This window comes from Phycodurus eques, chromosome 11 (genome assembly GCF_024500275.1).
Source record: "Phycodurus eques isolate BA_2022a chromosome 11, UOR_Pequ_1.1, whole genome shotgun sequence".
Taxonomy (NCBI): domain Eukaryota; kingdom Metazoa; phylum Chordata; class Actinopteri; order Syngnathiformes; family Syngnathidae; genus Phycodurus; species Phycodurus eques.
The window spans coordinates 24751378-24772860 of NC_084535.1; the positions used below are offsets into that span (position 1 = coordinate 24751378).

The 21483-nt window shown below is 43.1% G+C and overlaps 1 protein-coding gene across 1 annotated transcript in view; it reads left to right on the forward strand.

Annotated features, from left to right (window-relative positions):
• Window positions 1–21483, forward strand: part of slc24a3 (solute carrier family 24 member 3) — a 107259-nt gene that overhangs the window by 33734 nt on the left and 52042 nt on the right. The window contains exon 2 of the mRNA XM_061689932.1: window positions 14251–14376. Coding sequence (XP_061545916.1) covers window positions 14251–14376 — 126 coding nt within the window. The remainder of the gene's footprint in view (window positions 1–14250; window positions 14377–21483) is intronic.

Genomic DNA, 21483 nt, shown 5'->3' on the forward strand with positions numbered 1-21483 from the left:
AGTTGGACTATCCTGAGAAAAGTCACACAAGCATAGGGAGAAAATTCAAACCCATTACTGGTCAAATTTAGATTTGAGGCCTGATACTTTTGAATAAAAGGCAGATACTTCCTGCTGACAAATGCAGAGATGTAAATTATGTGTTGCTGTCTAAGACCATGTTTATTTTTAGACACGTTCACAAAGTATGCAAGTTAACATTTGTTTCACATATAACTCTCATTAGAATTTTTTTACTGTTCGAGGGAAATGGGAAATTTAACATTACTATTTCTATATAGGCGGCACGGTGGACGACTGGTTAGAGCGTCAGCCTCACAGTTATGAGGAGCGGGGTTCAATCCCCGGTCCCGCCTGTGTGGAGTTTGCATGTTCTCCCCGTGCCTGCATGGGTTTTCTCCGGGCACTCCGGTTTCCTCCCATATCCCAAAAACATGCATTAATTGGGGACTCTAAATTGCCTGTAGGTGTGAATGTGAGTGCGAATGTTGTTTGTTTGTATGTGCCCTGCGATTGGCTGGCTTATGACAGCTAGAGGGCAAAGAGCTACAGATTGGGAGCCAAGGTTTGGGGGGAAAAAAAGACAAAAAACAGACTTTAGCAAAACATTGCAGATGTGAACAATGTACCTTGGATGGCATATACGAATGATGCCAGCGCAGCACATTGCAGACATAAAAATAGAAGAGGTATGACAGCGATGTTTCGAATTATGGATAAAAAGCAGCTCTGATGTTGGCTTAATGACAACGTGTGCGTCAGTGTAAATTAGAACCACAAATGAATATCGTCCATGCCAAAGACAATATCCATTAAAGCAAGATGCTAAAGAAGGTATAAGACCAGTAATGCTTGCTAAAAACAGGATTGTTAATTGAATGTTCAGATTTACCATGCAATACACCAATATTTACAGTCAAGAAAGCACCCCCATCTGTAGGATGGAGCATGGTCCATGATTTGTAAAAAGTAAATGCAGCAGTGATTGCTAGAGCACCAAGAGTGCCAGAGCCACACACGTTTTGAATTTGGATCCTGAAGTAAAAATATTTTCTGTTGTGGATTTAAGTAATGCATCCTTCTCTATACCAGTACACCCAGATAGCAGATTCTGGTTTGCATGTACATTTGAAGGAAAAAGGATATTGTGAAAGTCCCACAATATTCTCCCAAGCAATCAACACTTGCTTGGGCACATTTGATCCTCCATGTGGAAGTCAGATTTTGACTTATGTGGAAGGGATTCATGTGCCATCACAAAATGAACAGGACTGTGAAATAGACACATTGGCTCTGTTGCAACACCTTGCCAAAACGAGAAATAAAGTGAATAAAGCTAAATTACAATTTTGTGTGACAGAAGTGAAATATCCATCCACCCATCCATTTTCTGAGGCACTTCTCCTCACTAGGGTCGCGGGCGTGCTGGAGCCTATTCCAGCTATCATCGGGTAGGAGGCGAGGTACACCATGAACTTGTTGCCAGCCAATCGCAGGGCAAAAGTGAAATATTTAGGTCATATGTTGACTGCAAGCAGTCATCATGTGAACCAATGAGAAAAGAAGCCATCATGTCAGCTCCACTACCTGAAACAAAACGACAAATGATGTCTTTTTGGGGGCTGTGCAATTGGTGCAGGAGTTGGGTAGCTAATTACGCAGAGATAACAACACCGTTGCAAAATTTGATTTATGGAAAACCAAGGACAATGTCAGACAAAATTCAATGAACAGAGGAAGGAGAAAGAGTATTTTGTGAATTGACAACTATTTTGGCAGGAACAGCAGTATTGGCATTACCAAATTATGAAAAACCATTTGAACAGACAGTTGATTGTCGAAACAGTCGCATGACCTGAGTTTTGTTGCAAAAACATGGAGCAAAACTCAGGCCAATAGCATACTATTCAACTAAGCTTGATGCAGTTGGACGAATAATGCCAATTTGTGTGCAAGCTGTAGTTGCAGCTGCAACGGCCGTGCAGGCATCAGCGGATATTGTGTTGTTTCATCAGCTGACACTCAAAGTTCCACATGCAGTCTCAGTTGCTCTCCTACAAAGCAAAATGACGTTTTTATCGCCTGCTCGGCAATTGTCTTGTATAGCGGTGTTGCTATCAGAACCACACACAACATTACAGACATGCACAAAATTGAAATCCAGCCACATTACAGCCAACACCACTAGATGGCATGGAACACAATTGTTTGGAAGAGAGCCAAGCCGCTAATCGACCACGGGCAAACCTTAAAGTTCTGCCCCTGGAGGATTCATTGCATATTTATGTGGGTGGCTCATCACAAAAAAAATGAAAAAAACCCAATTGCAGGAATGCTACGAGATGTGCTGTAACTACGACAGACAAAGTTTTAAAAGCAGGACAATTACTGCCAAATTATTCAGCACAAGCAGCTGAACTAGTGGCATTAACAGAAGCATGCAAATTGATGAAAGATAAAAGGGTGACTATTTGGACAGATAGTCAATATGCATTTTTTTACCTTACATGAGTTTGCTGCACAATGGAAAAATAAAAATGTAAATGCAGCAATTATGAGTCACGGGCCTTGCCATGTCTCAACAGGAGGGATGGTACAGATAGTGGAACAACACTTTACTACATATGGATTCAATAAATTCTCTAAAACCTTTTGTCGAGCATGTGTGACTTGTGCAAAACATAATTCACATGGCAATATCCGGCCCAAGAGAGGCCAAAATCCACAAGCACAGTATCCTTTTTAAGTGGTCCAGCAATTTTTATGGATTTTATTGAATTGAATAAAGTAGGACAAGACAAATATTACCTAGTGCTGAGTGAAGTGTTTTCAAAATGGGTTGAAATTGTTCCAGCAAAACACCCAGATACTATTTCTGTGGCAAAGGCATTGTGTAAATATATTGTGCCCCAGTATGGCATACCACAAATCATTTGGAGTGACAACGGAAGTGATTTTGTAAATAATATTGTTGAGAAAACAGGACAGAATTTAGACATCCAGTTAAAGCGCCATTGTTCATATCATCCACACAGTGCAGGATTGGTGGAAAGAACGGATGGCACCGTAAAAAACAGATTTAAACAATGCATGACGGAGACAGGAAGGTCATGGCCGGATTGTTTGGATCTGGTCAAACTGTACATGAGGATTGTGAAAGGAGCTGGACAGTTAAATCCGTTTGAAATTCTGTACAGAAGACCATTTAAAATACACATGGTAAATAGCCTGTTAAGTCCTGAGCAAATGGAAGAAATTGATTTAAGTGACTATATGAGGGAAGTATTTAACAACAAGGAAGTGACAATGTCTAATCGAATGCCAGATGAATCTCTACCCCTGCAGGAAGGCCAACCTCCCATCAAACCTGCAGACTGGGACCTGATCAAAGTGATCAAATGAAAGTGTTGGTCCAGTCCGCGGTGGGAAGGTCCATTCCAAGTGTTGTTGAAGACCCCAACTGCTGTGAGGATCGATGAATGATCTTCTTGGATCCATTTGTCACACTGCAAGAGACATGTACCAATGACAAGCAGCTCTCCCGGTTGTGGGGCGGAGTCTGACTACAAAGGGGGTTAGGCATATAGAGCCTATCCGTCTCAATGTCAGTGAAGAGGGGGGGCTTGCTCCCTAGAGCTCCCCCAAATTCGTACGAGCTGTGAAGTCACAGGACCTGAGCAACGACCAGAAAGTGACTGAGAGGGAATCCAGTGCCCCTCCCGCATCAACAAGAGGATAAAGTGCGATCGAAAACCATCGGGGGCCGTCCTTCTTTTGTCCTTCCTGAAGGGCCGACAGTGAGAAATGGTACAGGAGAATAATAATACACACATTTGGTCAAGTACGGGACAAGAATGCTGTTAGATACAAACAGAGGGGTGACGTGCTAGTAACCTCTCCCTCTCAGGAGATAGAAAGATGATTGCTTTCTGGTTTAAGAAGAAACCAGGGATTGAAAAGACCATGCGACATCGCATTGACTGCATGCCAAGAGCAATATAATGCATAGTATTGTTGTGTGTGGTGTTAATGATTCCACCACTGATAATGGCTTTTGCATAGAAGGGAAGAAAATGCTATTGATATTATTGACAAACGACCACGATTTGTGTTGAAAGAACATCATGACATAGTCCATGAAGGTTGGAATGTATCACATATATACTTAATGAATACATGGTACAGGTACGTTTCAATGATTGTAACAATAAAAAAAATGGATCCAGTTGTTACGTATGTACAAAGATGTCTGCTTCCTCAATGCACTCTTCATGAGATGCAATGTCTATTTCTATAAATACTAGCATTAGAGCATGGGAAACAAATAATGAGGAAATGACTGACATGGGGATAATGGTTTTATAAAATCAAATAGTTCTTGATTTATTAACTGCGGCACAAGGAGGAGTTTGAGCCGTGATCAATGAAACATGTTGTACATATATTCCTGAAAATGCTGGAGACGGACATCTAATTGCTGAAGCCATACAAAAAATGAAAAATATAAGAAATGCTCCATCCCAAGATCATGTGAACAAAAATTGGAACCCCTGGTTTACATCTGGCAGATGGACAAGTGTATTGGTGAAAATTATAAATAGTTGTTATATTGTTGTTGTTTAGTTTATTTACTGGCTGTATCTTGCCATGCCTTTGTAACATGATGACCAAAATGGTACATGACACTGTCACCGGATTGTTGTTGAGTGATGAATATATGAATTTGTTGAAAGAAGAACAATATGTTGATTGTGAGACAAGAGCTTGAAGTACATCTATGATGAAATACATGTTATGGTTATTGCCATGAAAATCATTATGAAATGTGACAGTATGATGAGTAATGTATTTTTATTTGATAAACAGGAGGGAAATGATGGAAATATTGTAGAAATTATTGCATAAAAAACACATTGTTGTTGTAACTGCATTAAGATGATAGCACCCTTGTTCACTGGAAACAAGAGCAGTTTGGAAAAGTACTACAATGTACATTCCACAGGGCACGAACCCCCGCACCTCTAGACACTGACCACATCTTGATAACAAACAATTCCTTAAAAGGTCATGGAATGTGATACCACCTACTCAAGCCTTAATAAAAAAAATGGCATGGGGGGGCAGACATTAGAAGATTCCAGATCGCTGAGAGAGCGACTGCTTCTCCTTTTGCCGCAAAAGATAAGTGCTGACTCAGGTTGTGTTTGGTGTGTCTCCTGTCTCCTTTCGGTGCATGCTAAATTGAGAATAACTAGATTTACAGGATAAACCTAACACAAGTCATAATCAACCCCCATTAGCAGAGGTTTTAATTGATTGAAATATTTTATTAATTGAATTTGTTACAATGTGTATTGAATTGGTGGTAGACTTTAACAAAACTTAAAAGGTAGGCGCTACCGATCAATGCAAACTAAAACTAGCAGACATTCCAACAGCTTCTTCCCTCTTGCAATCAACTTCTTAAACAGCTAACCTGCAATTCCATTACAACATGTTGGCAATTTTTTGACTTGAGTTCGTTGTTACATTTCTGTGGGGCCAATTATATATTACTCGTGCACTCACTGTCGTTGTCTCGCCACGCTGCAGTATTCGCATATCTGTTGTTGACCAATACTGGCCACCCATGCCAGAGTAGCATCTGCTCCATTTGCACACTGATTGAGGAGTATCTGCAACATTTGCACAATCAACATTGTCCCAGATTATCACACTACTCGTCACTTTAAACCGCATACACTCCTTGAAGTCTCAGCGCCCTTTGCACAATGGTCATTGCACCGGACTATTGCTATATTAGTCATTCAAACTACTCTAAGTGCTAGAGGACTCTGCATCTTTTTGCACAATTGTCAAAAAAAATAAAAAATGTACCGCCATTAGCAGATAACGAGCAACCCTTTGTTGCTCAGTGACTGTTTTTTTTTGTCAATGTCTTTATGTCTCAAAAGTGTTCACTGTCGATTGACTGTACTAGAGCGGCTCCAACTACCGGAGACAAATTCCTTGTGTGTTTTTTGGACATACTTGGCAAATAAAGATTCTGATTCTGAAAAAGTAAAATAAACTACAGTACAAATCTAATTGAATTGAATAGGAACATGTACAAGGAGTGAAAACTCAGGTGACCTTGACTTTGTCACACCAAACTGTTCAGTGTGGCACTTCAACACATCACATCACATACAGTCTAATAGCCACAAGCTGTGACCTGACATGGAAGCTTGCTGTGTACATTCTGTGTAAATTCTGTGTAAATGTTTTTGATGATAAATTATCATTCGGTCTCAGTTGATCACTGGAAAAATAATGTAATTTCAGTATCTTCTAGTATGTTTTTTTATCATTAGAGAAAGGGAAAGGAATCAGCATTGTATAGCATTTGGTCCCATCCATCCATCCATCCATTTTCTGAGCCGCTTCTCGTCACTAGGGTCGCAGGAATGCCTGAGCCTATCCCAGCTGTCATCAGGCAGGAGGCAGGGTACACCCTGAAGTGGTTGCCAGCCAATCGCAGGACACATACAAACAAACAACCATTTCGCACTCACATTCACACCTACGGGCAATTTAGAGTTGTCAATTAACCTACCATGCATGTTTTTGGGATGTGGGAGGAAACCGGAGTGCCCGGAGAAAACCATGCAGGCATGGGGAGAACATGCAAACTCCACACAGGCGGCCACCGTGCCGCCACATTTGGTCCCATCCATTAAAAACAATAAATAAATAAATCACTGGTGGTGTGTGAAGTTACTTTTTCTGTCAAAATGCTGGGTTCCGGTGTATACCCTTCAAAATAAAATCTCTCAAATTCAAACGATGCCCAACCCTAATCATCACGTGTTGCAACTTGTAGCGCGCCAATATATGTTTGCTACACACCAACATGGCCTGATTCTTATTCTCTCTTGGGACAAGATTGTGGCTTGCTAGATATAGATGCAAGGTTTAAAGATACTGTCGATACTCTTAAGGTGTAAATTGATTGCTCATGGTCTTGCAAACAATCTTAAATAATACATGCATTTGTCACACTTGCCAAACAAAAACTTTGACATATATCCAAGGAATCAAAAGCATCTTGAGAACACATGTACCGACATACATTCTTACATGCATGAACACATCTGTCATAGAACACTAATGAAGATTAAGTAGCTAATTAAGGAAGATGTGGGGCGACGGGTGGCTGTGTTATTTGACGTTGTGGGGTCGACTTGGACCTATAGACATAGGACTCTGGCCAATATAGGACACTGTGTTGGCGGAAGATAATGCTGTGAGGCTAAGAATATGTTTCGTTTTGGCAGAAATATATGGACTACCAAATCCTTTGATATTAATGTTTTCCCAGAAGCATTTTTTCTGCACACACTCATCTACCACACATGCACTGCATGGTTGGCCGAGATCTAGAGGGTGGGCAAGTTCTGTAGGTATAGCACATCTTAGTTGATTCTATTATATATTTTTTACAGCAACAGGAAAATCCATCAAATTACACACACAATCCACTGTGTATGTTCGTTCAATTGCCCTTGTATTCACATTATTCTACATTTGTAGTATTAGCAAATCCTGACAATAAAGTCAGTGGACAGATTGATTCCTTATCTTGTAAAGTTCTTCAACTTGCTTCAATGCTAATTTATAACCAAAAAAAATAAATAAGTCTGGATTGAGGTAAAAGGCTCTATTTACCATGGAGATTATGTTTTGCAATTGTATTGCTTCTTGTGTCTAGGTTCAGACCTCTTTAAATCAATGACACAGAGCAATTCTTCATTGCTTCAGTTGGGTTGGAGGACGCTTCATGCTATTCTGCTATGTTTTTGTTCCTCCAGTTGTCTTCTGTTGCATACTGTGATATTAAATGCATCAAAAGAGAGTCAATAATGCAATTTTCATTTTTTTTCTCAACCAATGTAATACACACGTCCAATCCATATCATAATTGAGAACTCTCGAGTAAAGCTGAATATTTTCTTGTCCATTTGAAGGGACATTGTGTCAATGATTTTGGCAATGGCACAGTTGCTGGGAAAATATACTGTTTTGACCTTGATCATGTCATATTGTAGTCTTCTGCTAATGTCATAAGGACACTGGCTCTAAAATACAGAACATATAGTAAGAGGACATTATGCCTGTTTACAAGCTAAGGCAGCCCAGCACTGATGCAGCTTGGCAGATTTCACCCTCGGGTTCTCGTTGTATAACTGTACACACTACAAGAACCACTGTACGCTTGTGACGTGATTTTTCTGAGCTAATAATAAATACAACCTGCAAAAACTATAGGGTAAACGGAAAAGTCATCACATTTCACATTTCTGTTTGCAAGCCTATAAACAGGATTTTCATTCTTAAATAAAACTATACTCAGTTTACCATAACAACAAACCAAAAACAGAATACGACAAATTGCACAGGAATATCAATACAGAAACAAACACATTGGTCAAGTCAAGTTAGCCCTTAATCACAAGAGTCTCAGAGGCCAACAGTTCACAAAAATCAAAAGCACACCCTGGTCTAGACCCTCCATCCGAGAAAGGAAAAACTCAAAGTAAACCCATTTATGGGTAAGGGGAACCTTGAAGGGATCACAAATGGAGTCCGCAATGAATGCTGATTGGGCAACATTAAGCACATGCTATAATGCAGTACAATTTTACTTTAAAAAACATGACTTCATTTAGTGAAAAGAAGCGCTGTTCCTCCGGGGAAGTGGTTCTCCTCAGGAGCTCACTGTCAGTAGATGTAGAATCCTCCACAGTAAAAACCTCACTCACCACCTACTTTGTCCAACCTGGGCAGGAGGGGCAGGAGAGAGAAGAAGTTGAAGTAAAACAGACCAAAATACAATCAACCTACCATGCATGTTTTTGGGATGTGGGAGGAAACTGGAGTACCTGGAGAAAATCCACGCAGGCACGGGGAGAACATCCAAACACCACACAGACGAGGCCGGATTTGAACCCGGGTCCTCAGAACTGTGAGGCAGACGTGCGAACCAGTCGTCCACCGTGCCCCCAGAATCTTAGTAGTGCCGCTTAAATTTAAATCAAATCTTCCCCTTCTTTTTTATATAACCAAGGTTCAAGTATTGTGACACAGATCAGCAATTACTCTGTTAGCATCCATTGCTCTGATACTGACAGTGCACTTTTTTTCAGGAATGTATCTATAACACATTCCCACATCTCTAAAATTGTAATAACTTTGGAAAATGCTGCCAGAATTTTTTGGGGGGAGAGCTTCTAAAAATAGCAAAGTATTTATTCATAGCATTTTACTCACATTATCATACATGATGTCAACAGTCCTTTGTCTTGCTGTTGACTTGGTCTTGGTTTTTACGGTCTCGACTGCAATGTAGATAGATAGACGTAAATTGGAAGGGTTTCAACATAAGGGTATAGAACAACAAATGTTAGAAAGGACCGTCTCAAAACTGTATTCATGTACATTTCATATTGACCTTATTCATAAGAAAGAAAACCCGGAGAAAACCCACGCAAGCACGGGGAGAACGGCCACCGTGCCGCCCAGTGCAAAGATGGCGCCTACCAGTGTGGCCGCCTCGGTAACGCGCTCTCTAGTATTGTCTTTGTTTTTGTGTTTTTTGTCCGTCTTTGGAGACCTTACACGACTCACTTACACAAGGGGAGACCTGCTAACCATCAAAGAGGCTACTCCGGACTTTCTGTCACCAACTTTCGAAAATCCGCTCAGTTTTTTCCCCGAGTTACTCACCGGAGCGGCGTCCGCGGTTTTCGGCGCATGGATGCGGAAGCGGCGCCACAGAGGAAAACGAGCCGGAATTCAGGTGAAACTCCGCAAGAGAGGACACAGATTGGCGTTCCCGTCGATCCACCTCGCGAATGTACGCTCCCTACCCAACAAAATGGACGAGCTTCATATTCTGTTAAAGACCAGTAAAGACTTCGGACGTTCCGCGGCCATGTGCTTCACGGAGACCTGGCTTTGCGACGCTGTACCCGATGGCGCCGTCACGCTTCTCGGCTTCAACATTCATCGAGCGGACCGCGACATGGAATCATCGGGAAAAACGAAGGGCGGCGGGATATGCCTCCATATAAACGAAAAATGGTGTACGGACGTCACGGTGCTCAGCACACACTGCAGCCCGCATTTGGAGTCGCTGTTTCTGAACTGTAAACCATTTTACGCGCCACGTGAGTTTGCATCGTTTATACTGGCTGGAGTCTATATCACACCGCAAGCTAACACGAGCGCCGCATTGCTAACGCTCGCCGAACAAGTCAACGAAATTGAAAAAAAACACCCTGACTCACCCCTCATTATTCTCGGGGACTTTAACAAAGCTAAACTCAACCACGAACTCCCTAAATACAAGCAGCACATCGACTGTCCTACCAGGGAAAATAATACTTTAGACCACTGCTACACTACGGTAAAAAACGCATACCGTGCTATACCTCGTGCAGCCCTGGGCTCGTCTGATCACTGCTTAATTCACTTAATACCGACGTACAAGCAAGAACTTAAATGTGCGAAGCCTACAGTGAAAACAGTCAAAAAGTGGACCAATGAAGCAAAGATGGAACTTCAAAGCTGTTTAGACTGCACAGACTGGAGTGTCTTTGAAAATTCAGCTGGCAGCCTGGATGAATATACGGACACTGTCACATCCTATATCAGTTTCTGTGAAGAGGTTTGTGTACCAACAAAATCATTTCGGACATTCAACAACAACAAGCCGTGGTTCACTGCTAAACTTAAGCAGCTTCGCCAAGCTAAGGAAGATGCATATCAGAGCGGGGACAGGGCCCTGTATAATCGAGCTAGAAACCAGCTTACTAAAGAAATTAACATTGCAAAGAGGATCTATGCAGCAAAGTTGGAAAAACAGTTTAGCGCGAACGACTCGAAATCAGTCTGGCATGCATTCCAATCGCTGACTAATTACAAGCGACGATCCCCCCAAGCTGAGAACAATAGCACACTAGCCAACGACTTGAATACCTTGTATTGCAGATTTGAAAAGGACAGTTTCACTCCACACACCCACCCGGCCGCACCCGCGACCACAACCACACCTCTGACTTCTGCGTTAACCATCCATGAACAGGATGTGAGACGCATCTTCAAACAACAGAAGATTAAGAAAGCAACAGGACCGGACCATGTGTCCCCATCCTGCCTCAAAGTCTGCGCGGACCAGCTCGCTCCAGTCTTCACTCAGATCTTTAACAGATCTTTGGAAATGTGCGAAGTTCCATCCTGCTTCAAACGCTCCACCATCATTCCAGTCCCCAAGAAACCTGCAATCTCTAGTCTGAATGACTACAGGCCTGTCGCTTTGACATCTGTGGTCATGAAGTCCTTTGAACGTCTCGTGCTGGACCACCTCAAGAGTGTCACAGGTCCCCTGCTGGACCCCCTGCAGTTTGCCTACCAAGCGAACAGGTCTGCGGATGATGCAGTCAACATGGGACTGCACTTCATCCTAGAACACCTCGACAGTGCAGGGACCTACGCGAGGATCCTGTTCGTGGACTTCAGCTCAGCGTTCAACACTATCATCCCTGAACTCCTTTCAACAAAGCTTCTCCAGCTCAGCGTCTCACCTGCCATCTGCCAGTGGATTTACAGCTTTCTGACGGGCAGGACACAGCAGGTCAGGCTGGGGGAGGCCACCTCATCCACACGCAGCATCAGCACTGGGGCGCCCCAAGGTTGTGTCCTCTCTCCGCTGCTCTTCTCTCTCTACACGAACGACTGCACCTCAGCGAACCCGACTGTCAAGCTCCTGAAGTTTGCAGATGACACCACTGTCATCGGCCTCATCAAGGACGGTGACGAGTCTGCATATCGACAGGAAGCGGAGCGGCTGGAGCTGCGGTGCGGGCGACACAACCTGGAGCTGAACACGCTCAAGACGGTAGAGATGATCGTGGACTTCAGGAGGCATCCTTCGCCACAGCTGCCCCTCACGTTGTCCAGCTGCCTTGTGTCAACCGTCGAGACCTTCAAGTTCCTGGGAATTACAATCTCTCAGGACCTGAAGTGGGCGAACAACATCAACTCCGTCCTCAAAAAGGCCCAGCAGAGGATGTACTTCCTGCGGCTTCTGAGAAAGCACGGCCTGCCACCGGAGCTGCTGAGACAGTTCTACACAGCGGTCATCGAATCGGTCCTGTGTTCTTCCATCACAGTCTGGTTTGGTGCTGCTACAAAAAAGGACAAACTCCGACTGCAACGGACAATCAAAACTGCTGAAAGGATTGTCGGTACCCCCCTACCCACCATTGAGGACTTGCACGCTGCCAGAACTAAGACAAGGGCGTGCAAAATCCTCTCGGACCGTCTGCACCCCGGTCACCAGCTCTTCCAGCTCCTTCCCTCAGGTAGGCGCTACCGATCAACGCAAACTAGAACTAGTAGACATTCCAACAGCTTCTTCCCTCTTGCGATCAACTTCTTAAACACCTAACCTATAATTCCATTACAACAAGCTGGCAATTTTTTGACTTGAGTTCGTTGTCACATTTCTGTGGGGCCAATTATGTATTATGTATTACTTGTGCACTCACTGTAGTTGTCTCGCCATGCTGCACTATTTGCATATACTGGCCACTCATGCCAGAGTAGCATCTGCTCCATTTGCACACTGATTGAGGAGTATCTGTAACATTTGCACAACCGACATTGTCCCAGATGATCGCACTACTCGTCACTTTAAACCGCATACACTCCTTGAAGTCTCAGCGCCCTTTGCACAATGGTCATTGCACCGGACTATTGCAATATTAGTCGTTCGAACTGCTCTAAGTGCTAGAGGACTCTGCATCTTTTTGCACAATTGTTTTTTGTCAATGTCTTTATGTCCCCAAAGTGTTCTGTAAATTGACTGTTTGTTGTACTAGAGCGGCTCCAACTACCGGAGACAAATTCCTTGTGTGTTTTGGACATACTTGGCAAATAAAGATGATTCTGATTCTGATTCTGAAATGGTACCGAAAAAATAAATGCGTCTTGCTGAAAGGCCAACATCGTCATCACATGACTTGCCTCTTCAGAGCTCTGTTTGACAACAGTTTCACCAAACCTGGCCAAAAGGATGTGCCACAAATGCTATCCCCAAGAAAGCAATATTGAAGCATAGTTGGTCAGCAATATTCTACTTTATTTTGTCGTTGACTCTAGTTTTGCATTGTTGTCATGTTCTCCCATTGGTGTTGGGTCCATACAGTGGAACACCAAGATTCTGAGTGGTACTTGCAAAAAGAGCCAGGAATAAACTGTACAAAGTGAGATTTATGCTTCCCCGCAGCATAGTGGTTGTAAATTTAGTTGAAGAAAAATGGCTCTAAACCGGATTCTCCATTACTACTATGATATGGCTGTAGCCACCCTCTAAAGCATTTTGCGGTGAAACATTCTGTTCTTGAATGTGTTACCAAAATCCATCATGTTTCTGTTCTGATAAATATAGCGTAGAGTGGTGCTATTTATGGAAGCCCTGTGCCTTTGCCGGGGCCTGTTGCATGGTGAGATAGGAGGTGGCTTGGAAGAGGGGTGCTTGTGACTACAGTGACCTACATGAATGAACGAGAATGATGGGGCTCACAGAGCTTTTCAAGACTCCATGTTAGCGATCCTGCAAGAGTGTGCTGACACAACGTCCATATGTCATCTCCCTTTGTTGTGTGGGGAAAGGGAGGGTTAGGACTATTCATGGAATGTCAATTAACACTGGAACTAAAAGTTTTTGTCTTAGGGTCATTCGGATTTATGTGTATAAGACATAATAAATGGGCTTTATTTTGATGGTAAGTCACTTTCCTTCAGCTATAAAATGCATTGTGCGTTAGGTGAAGTTGTGATGTAGTGACAGTATTTATTTTATATATTTTCCATGTTGTTGTTGTTGTTTCAGTTCCTTGTACCCCCCTAAAGGAGATAGTGGCTGGAGGGTTATCTGATGTTTTCATTTGAAGTGAATAAGAATAATTTTACATAGACTGAACACAGGAATATAGCAACACACTTAAAATATGAATTCATTCCACGAAAGAGCTGTTTTAAAATATTCTATTTACACAGAAACAATGTGCTTTTTTACCATCGTCTTTCTTTTTTTAATGCCATTGACATTAAGCGTTGAGGCAGCATATAATTCAAAAAACACCTTTAAGTCTCTCTGCAACTGTCAACACTCACCCCTTCTGTTTTTATCCCATTCTGACTCAGCATACCATGTTTCAACCTCCACAAGGCTCGAAGAGCTGAGGTGGGAGGGCCGTCACCTTCTACAAGACTTCTATGACAACCACTCTAAGCTGTTCTCAGAGCTTGAGAAAAACTGCACCGAACCAGGTAAGACTGGCAGAGATACTCGTGGGTACTAAAATGTTACTTTGGCTGTGATTCTCAGCTCTTGATTTACTGCTTCGATTCTCAGCTGTCTTGTCGGCTGACTTGTCAGATTATTGCTGCCAAAGGATGGTCCCTGTCCTGTCAATGTTTATGCTCTACAAAAATATGAAAACATATCATTGTTTGCGTGGTACTAGTTTAAGCAGGCTGTTTATTCTTTATTCTTGTGATTTAGGTGAATATCAGAGTACATTTTATGACCAATTCATGCAGAAATTTAAGAAATTCCGAAGAGTACACATACTGTACTTTTTCTTCCCACTGTATGCTCAATCAATTTGCTACTTTCTTCAGTTAATGTGTTTGATGGCGCACCTTCTTTTCATCATGTGAGTGTGTATAATTGCAAGATGTCCAGTTTAAGTGCATACTGCTTTTTGCTGGTCTACTCTATCCATCCATCCATTTTCTGAGCCGCTTCTCCTCACTAGGGTCGCGGGCGTGCTGGACCCTATCCCAGCTATCATCGGGCAGGAGGCGGGGTACACCATGAAATGGTTGCCAGTCAATCGCAGGGCACATAGAAACAAACAACCATTCGCACTCCCAGTCATGCCTACGGGCAATTTAGAGTCTCCAATTTATGCATGCTTTTGGGATGTGGGAGGAAACCAGAGTGCCCGGAGAAAACCCACGCAGGCACGGGGAGAGCATGCAAACTCCACACAGGTGGGGCCGGGGATTGAACCCGAGTCCTCAGAACTGTTAGGCTGACGCTCTAACCAGTCGCCCACCGTGCCGCCTGGTCTACTCTAACCTTTTGTATTACCCAGATAATCATTAAGGTTAACAATTCAAAGCTCAATGTTTAGCTGATCTTCCATTGTAGTAGTGTTTCACTCCCTTGTATGCACACATGAGTATAGAGCTTCATACTGTATTTACATATTTGCGCCCACCACTGACCAGTAGGAGAACAAAGCAATCCCATGTGGTTTGTTGTGACACATTTTGTACTCTTGGATTTTTATTTTACTCCAACTTTACAGCTGATTCGTACAAGAAAAAGCAAGCTATAGTTGTGGACATTGAATACACATTTCCGCTGAATGCCTAACTCTAACCCCAAGCCAAACCCTAACCCTAATGCTGCGTGCATGCATCCCCCGCACGTTTTTTTCCTCACCTCCTAGTTGTGTACTTCTTAAGACCTATGTTGTAGTTTCTCTATTTGTGCACCATTGCGTTGTTCCCCTGGCACAGAGAGTGTGACTGTTTTCCATGTGGGATCCTTGGGCTGAACAAGAATGATCTCGTGCCAAGTACTCTCTTGATCTTATTGTAAACCCACCACACATGTATTGCACACTCACGCACACTCCATTCTTCAGTTTCAAGAAGCAGATACATTTTAGTGGCCAATTTCACTGGATTCAATGCGTAATGCTTAGGAACTGTCTGTAGATTGTTCGTATCTAATTAAGCTTCGTCTACCGAAACACTAATTACCATAATAGGGATTATTCTTGCCTTCCTGCACAAAAAGAGCTTTTGCAAAGTGTTCCTTTTACTTTACTCTCTTTCTCTGTGTCTCCTTTTAATCTGTTTCTATCATGTTACTGAAGCACTTCCTCTTTTCTCTTTTGCTCTCTCTTTCTTTTTTCTCTCACTGTTGTGTTTCAGGGTGACTCATTGGTTCAATTTGATGTCATATAACATTACATACACTGCATTCACAAAGCCTATCAAATGCAAACCATGGTGAAAAAATGGGAGAAACTAGTTTGTAGGCTTTTCAACAGGATTTTGGATTTATTGTGTCATTGTTCCACCAACTTCTATCAAAATAGAACATTTGTTGACAGTGACCTGACAGAGTTGACTGTGAATTTCTATTTGTTATAGGAGCTTTCACATGAACACTTTAGAGGAAAACAAATGCATTTTTTGCACCATTACTTTGACATCGCTAGCTCCTGAAAATGTGAAACATTGATGCTCAGGCACGTGACAGCGATGTCCCCAAAATAGCCTCCTTTGTCAAAATGGTTTCTTCTGTATCCTTTGAGGTCAAAAAGCTTGCAACTCTCTGATCCAGCATTCATCTCCACCTCACACTGTGACTGTGCAGTGGTGAGAGAGGAAAAGGTTGGACTTATTTTTCTATAGTTCTATTTTTATGGTCCATGTGAGTCACAGCTGTGGCTGGAGGTTTAATATTTTTGTGTGTCGTCTGTCCATCTCTCTATCCCAGTGAATAGGACATTTGGTTTGCCTTGAGGAAATGTGCACTGAGACTTGAGGATAAACACAGCTTTTATGAGCTAAAGGATAAAATGACAGCTTCAAAATCCCCATGTTTTGCCAATGTGGTCTTTAGCTATCGCACAACATTCGTAGTGGTTAAAAGTTTAAAATTTGCTATATTTTTGTGATTTATGTCTTTTTATTTTGGGTGGGTTTTTTTTTTTGGTTTTTTTTTTACTTGAATACTTTGAGTAAATTATTTTTCTCCAAGATGATTTAATGTCACAGTTGAGGCATAAGTGTCTGGAAAATCATTGGTTTGAATTACACCATTGCCATAAAAACATACTGATTAAGGGAATTTCCTTCACCCATCCATTTTCTATACCGCTTATCCTGACTAGGGTCGCGGGAATGCTGGAACCTATCCCAGCTAACTGTGGGCGAGAGGCGGGGTACACCCTGAACTGGTTGCCAGCCAATTGCAGGGCACATATAAACAAACAATCATTCACACTCACATTCACACCGACAGGTAATTTAGAGTCTTCAATTAACCTACCATGCATGTTTTTGGTATTGGTTGAGTATCCGGAGAAAACCCACACAGGCACATGGAGAACATGCAAACTCCACACAGGCGAGGTCGGATTTGAACACGGGTCCTCAGAACTGTGAGGCGGATGTGCTAACCAGTCACACACTGTGCCACCCATTAAAGGAATTTAATATCCATCCATCAATCTATTTTCTGAGCCGCTTCTCCTCACTAGGGTCGTGGGAGTGCTGGAGCCTATCCCAGCTATCATCGGGCAGGAGGTGGGGTACACCCCGAACTGGTTGCCATCCAATCGCAGGGCACATACAAACAAACAACCATTCGCATTCACATTTACACCTACGGGCAATTTAGAGTTGTCAATCAACCTACCATGCATGTTTTTGGGATGTGGAGGGAAACCGGAGTGCCCGGAGAAAAGCCACGCAGGCACGGAGAGAACATGCAAACTCCACACAGGCGGGGCCGGGGATTGAACACCGCTCCTTAGAACTGTGAGGCAGACGCTCTAACCAGTCAACCACCGTGCCGCTCGGAATTTAATATATTATATATATAATGTTTCAATTTCACAAGATGAAGTGAGCATTTATATAGCATTTAAAGAAATGTATTAAAATGCTTTACTGTCAACCCTAATCATGCATCCACTCTAACACTGGGACTAACACTAATGATGGCAGCTCATTCACACACTAATGGCAAAGCAACAAGAACAACTCCGGTCAAAACAAGGTGGAGACAATATATCAAGAAAAAACAAAGAATTAATCGGAATTTGATTATTGTACAGTTATTGCCTACACTTAAGGGTCAATATCACAATAAATTACCTTTGGTGTCCTCATCAGAATTACTCAGTCATCATTAAAATGTGATCCCTTCACTTAATACCATGTTTTTTCCTTAATTTGATGTACCTTAATTTCTCATTCATAATATGCTCTCTAATACGCACCCCCAAAGTCAACCCCAGGAATCTCTTCTACTTATGTACTGTGGGCAACATGATTTTCTAACCATTCATAAAGTATTTTCATGAGTTAGTGATTATCCACACTTTGTTAAGATTTTCATTTAAATACTTTAATACAGTGGTTCTCAACTACTCAGGCTTCGGGACCAACCATCACCCCTTACAGACAAGCTGCGACCCAGATTTCAACGTGTCAATTTAATGAAAACCTGTTGAAGTTTGAACCTGCATTACAAAATATGACTGTGTGCCAATAAACACAACATTTTAATTTAAAGACAAAAATAAAAATTGTAGTGATAACAGGAAACTATTTCCTTGAACACTCAAGTGGCTGAATTTTAATTAAAAAACAAAAAGAGACTCTTGAGGACACAACAAATTAATCTAACTTCAATAGCATTGCACAAACAGGAAATAAAAGTGCAGTCATTTTTAATACACAAACTCCAAATATTAATCAATGTGAGATTCAAGTACACAAAATGCAAGTGTAAATAATAACACTTCAATTATTATACAATTATTATATATTTCCAGTAATGTAATAGTTGGTCAATACCAAATAACACTGAACCTTGACTTGGGTTTTTCAGAGTTATTAGGAACACTGGAGATGTTTTTTGCTCCTGATAAGACTATCAAAGTCTGGCATTATAGTTGACAAGGAAACTGAGGTCATGCTCAATGTACAGTCTGTTTCTGTTTTTGGTCTTCAGCTGAACCAGACTGCTTGAGTGGCAAGGGAAAAATAGTCAGTCATCACAGCGCTGCACCGGAACAGGGAGAGGCTTACCTCAGTGAATTTTGTCTTCAACATTTAGTCAATGTCAAGTTTGGAGGTTGGAGGCAGTAAGAAACATGACAGGACGAAAGAAACATGACAACTGCCAACAGACAATAAATCAACATCGACAACGAACCAACAAGGTCTGAAAGAAACCAGGTAACTGAATACAAGAAAACTGACAGGACAATGAGGAACACCTGGAAGCGACACCAGTGGTTGGAGGGAGCAAATATTTTGACACCAGTGCAGATGAGAACAGGTGGACACAATAACCAAACGAGCACACAAGACATGAACATGTGACTGAAAAACTAGACAAAACATGAGACAAACTAAATCTAATCAAAACAAAAACACAGATCATGACACACAACCCCTACCCTCCAACCACCACCCCAGCCCGAAAAGGGACAAATTCCTGATGTCCCCAAGTCACAACAAAAATTCCCACAACAAGGCGGGTGGAATGGGGCCTGGAGGCAGGTTCAGGATATGCCATTAGGGCCAGTCTGGTGGCCGTCCAGGACGCCAGGTGTGAGGTGCTTGGCTAGGCCGTTCAGGCGGTTGGCCAGGACATTTCTATCTGCGCATTCAGGCAGACTACCATGATGAAGGGTCAAACGTCAATGCAGGGATCAGGTGTGAGGGTCGGGTGGTGGTCGCTGTAGGAGCGCCGCAGAAGCAGGGTCGGGTGGCAGCCGCTGGACGAGCACCACCGGCGCAAGGAAGTGTGGCGGCCGCTGGACGAGCATCACCGGAGCAGGTTGGGGTGGCGGCCGCACGGCGTACACCGTTGGAGCAGGTTCGGGTGGTGGCCGCTGGATGAGCGCCGCTAGAGCTGGAGCCTGCAGCTGCCAAGGAGCAGGAACGAGGGCCTGCTGCAGGTGCCGAGGAGCAGGAACGCGAGCTTGCTGCAGCTGCTGAGGAGGAGTAACTGGAGCCTGCTGTGTCTGCCCAGGAACAGGAACGGGAGCCTGCTGCAGCTGCCGAGGAGCAGGAATGGGAGCCTGCTGTAACTACCAAGATGTAGGAACAGGAGCCTGCTGCAGCTGCCAAAGAGAAGGAACGGGAGCCTGTTGCAGCTGCCGAGGAGCAGGAACAGGAGCCTGCTGCAGCTGCTAAGGAGCAGGAATAGGAGCCTTCTGCAGCTGCCGAGGAGCAGGAACGGGAGCCTGCTGTAGCTACTGAGGAACAGCAACGGGAGCCTGCGGCAGCTGCAGTGGAGCAGGAACGAGAGCCTGCTGCAGCTTCCAAGGAGCAGACATGGGATCCTGGAGCTGTCAAGGAGCAGGTACGGGGTCTGCATCATCCTTTTCAGCCTTCCTCAATAGAGGTGAGGGAGCACAGGAAATAGGGGCAGAGTGTGCAGGAATTAGGGAAGGTGAACTCTGGAACACAGGTGCTACGAGACGAAGTGAAGAATTTGGAATAGAATGAGGTGACTTGGGGGTAGGTTTTGGTGGACGTGACTGGACGGGCGTGGAACAAGGTGTGGAAATGAAAAAAACAAACATTATGTGGCTTTGAAACAGGGGCGGAATGACTTGATAATGAAACTTGACCTTTACTTGGGTGCCTCCTTTGGCCACCATGAGGAAGTCCCGAAAAGATGGCCAAACAGGTGCCCAAGTAAAGGTCAAGTGGATAGGACTTGGGCATAGAGTCAGAGGAGTTAGAAAAATAAATTCTTGACAAAAATTGACTGCGATGAGACAAACTACGGAAAAATCATAATCTGTGTCGGAGTCAGAATCAGAAGGGAGGTTAACTAAAATAGCGCCATCTTCACAACCAGAAAAATCTGAATCTAAAAATATGGAGGTAAACTGCTTGGGCAAGTGAATGACTGAGACGACTGGAAGACAAAGATGAAAGGGACAGAGAGGAAAGAACGAAAAGGCTTACTTGAGGAGGGCAGGGGTGATCGGCAGGCTGAAGCCGAGGACAACCAGACTGGCAGCGTGCAAGACGACACTGTGTGCTTCCCGCTGGGTCCTTTGTGGTTGGTTGATTCTGTCAAGTTTACAGGTTGGAGGCAATAAGAAACATGACATGACCAGAGAAACATGACAACTGACGACAGACGACAAATCTACATTAACAATGAACCAACAAGAACTGAAAGAAAACAGGGAACTAAATACAAGCAAACTGACAAGACAAGGAGGAACACCTGGACAAGACACCAGTGGCTGGAGGGAGTTGATAGACACAAGGTAGAGTAATGACGAGAACAGGTGGACACAATAACAAAATGAGCACACAAGACATGAACATGTGACCGGAAAACTAGACAAAGCATTAAACAACATAAATCCAATCAAAACAAAAACACAGAACATCACAGTCACATGACAGCTCCACCAACAGACTCTCCTCGTTGCTGGGCAATGTGACACTTTTAATGTCACCTCCAAAGGGGTTGCGTATCCACTCATCATCCCTCTGTTTCTCAAGAAAATAGTCAGTGAACCGCTCCAGCAGTTTATTCAGAGGCTGCGTGATTGTTTTCTTCAGTTGCCTTTTTCTCTACCA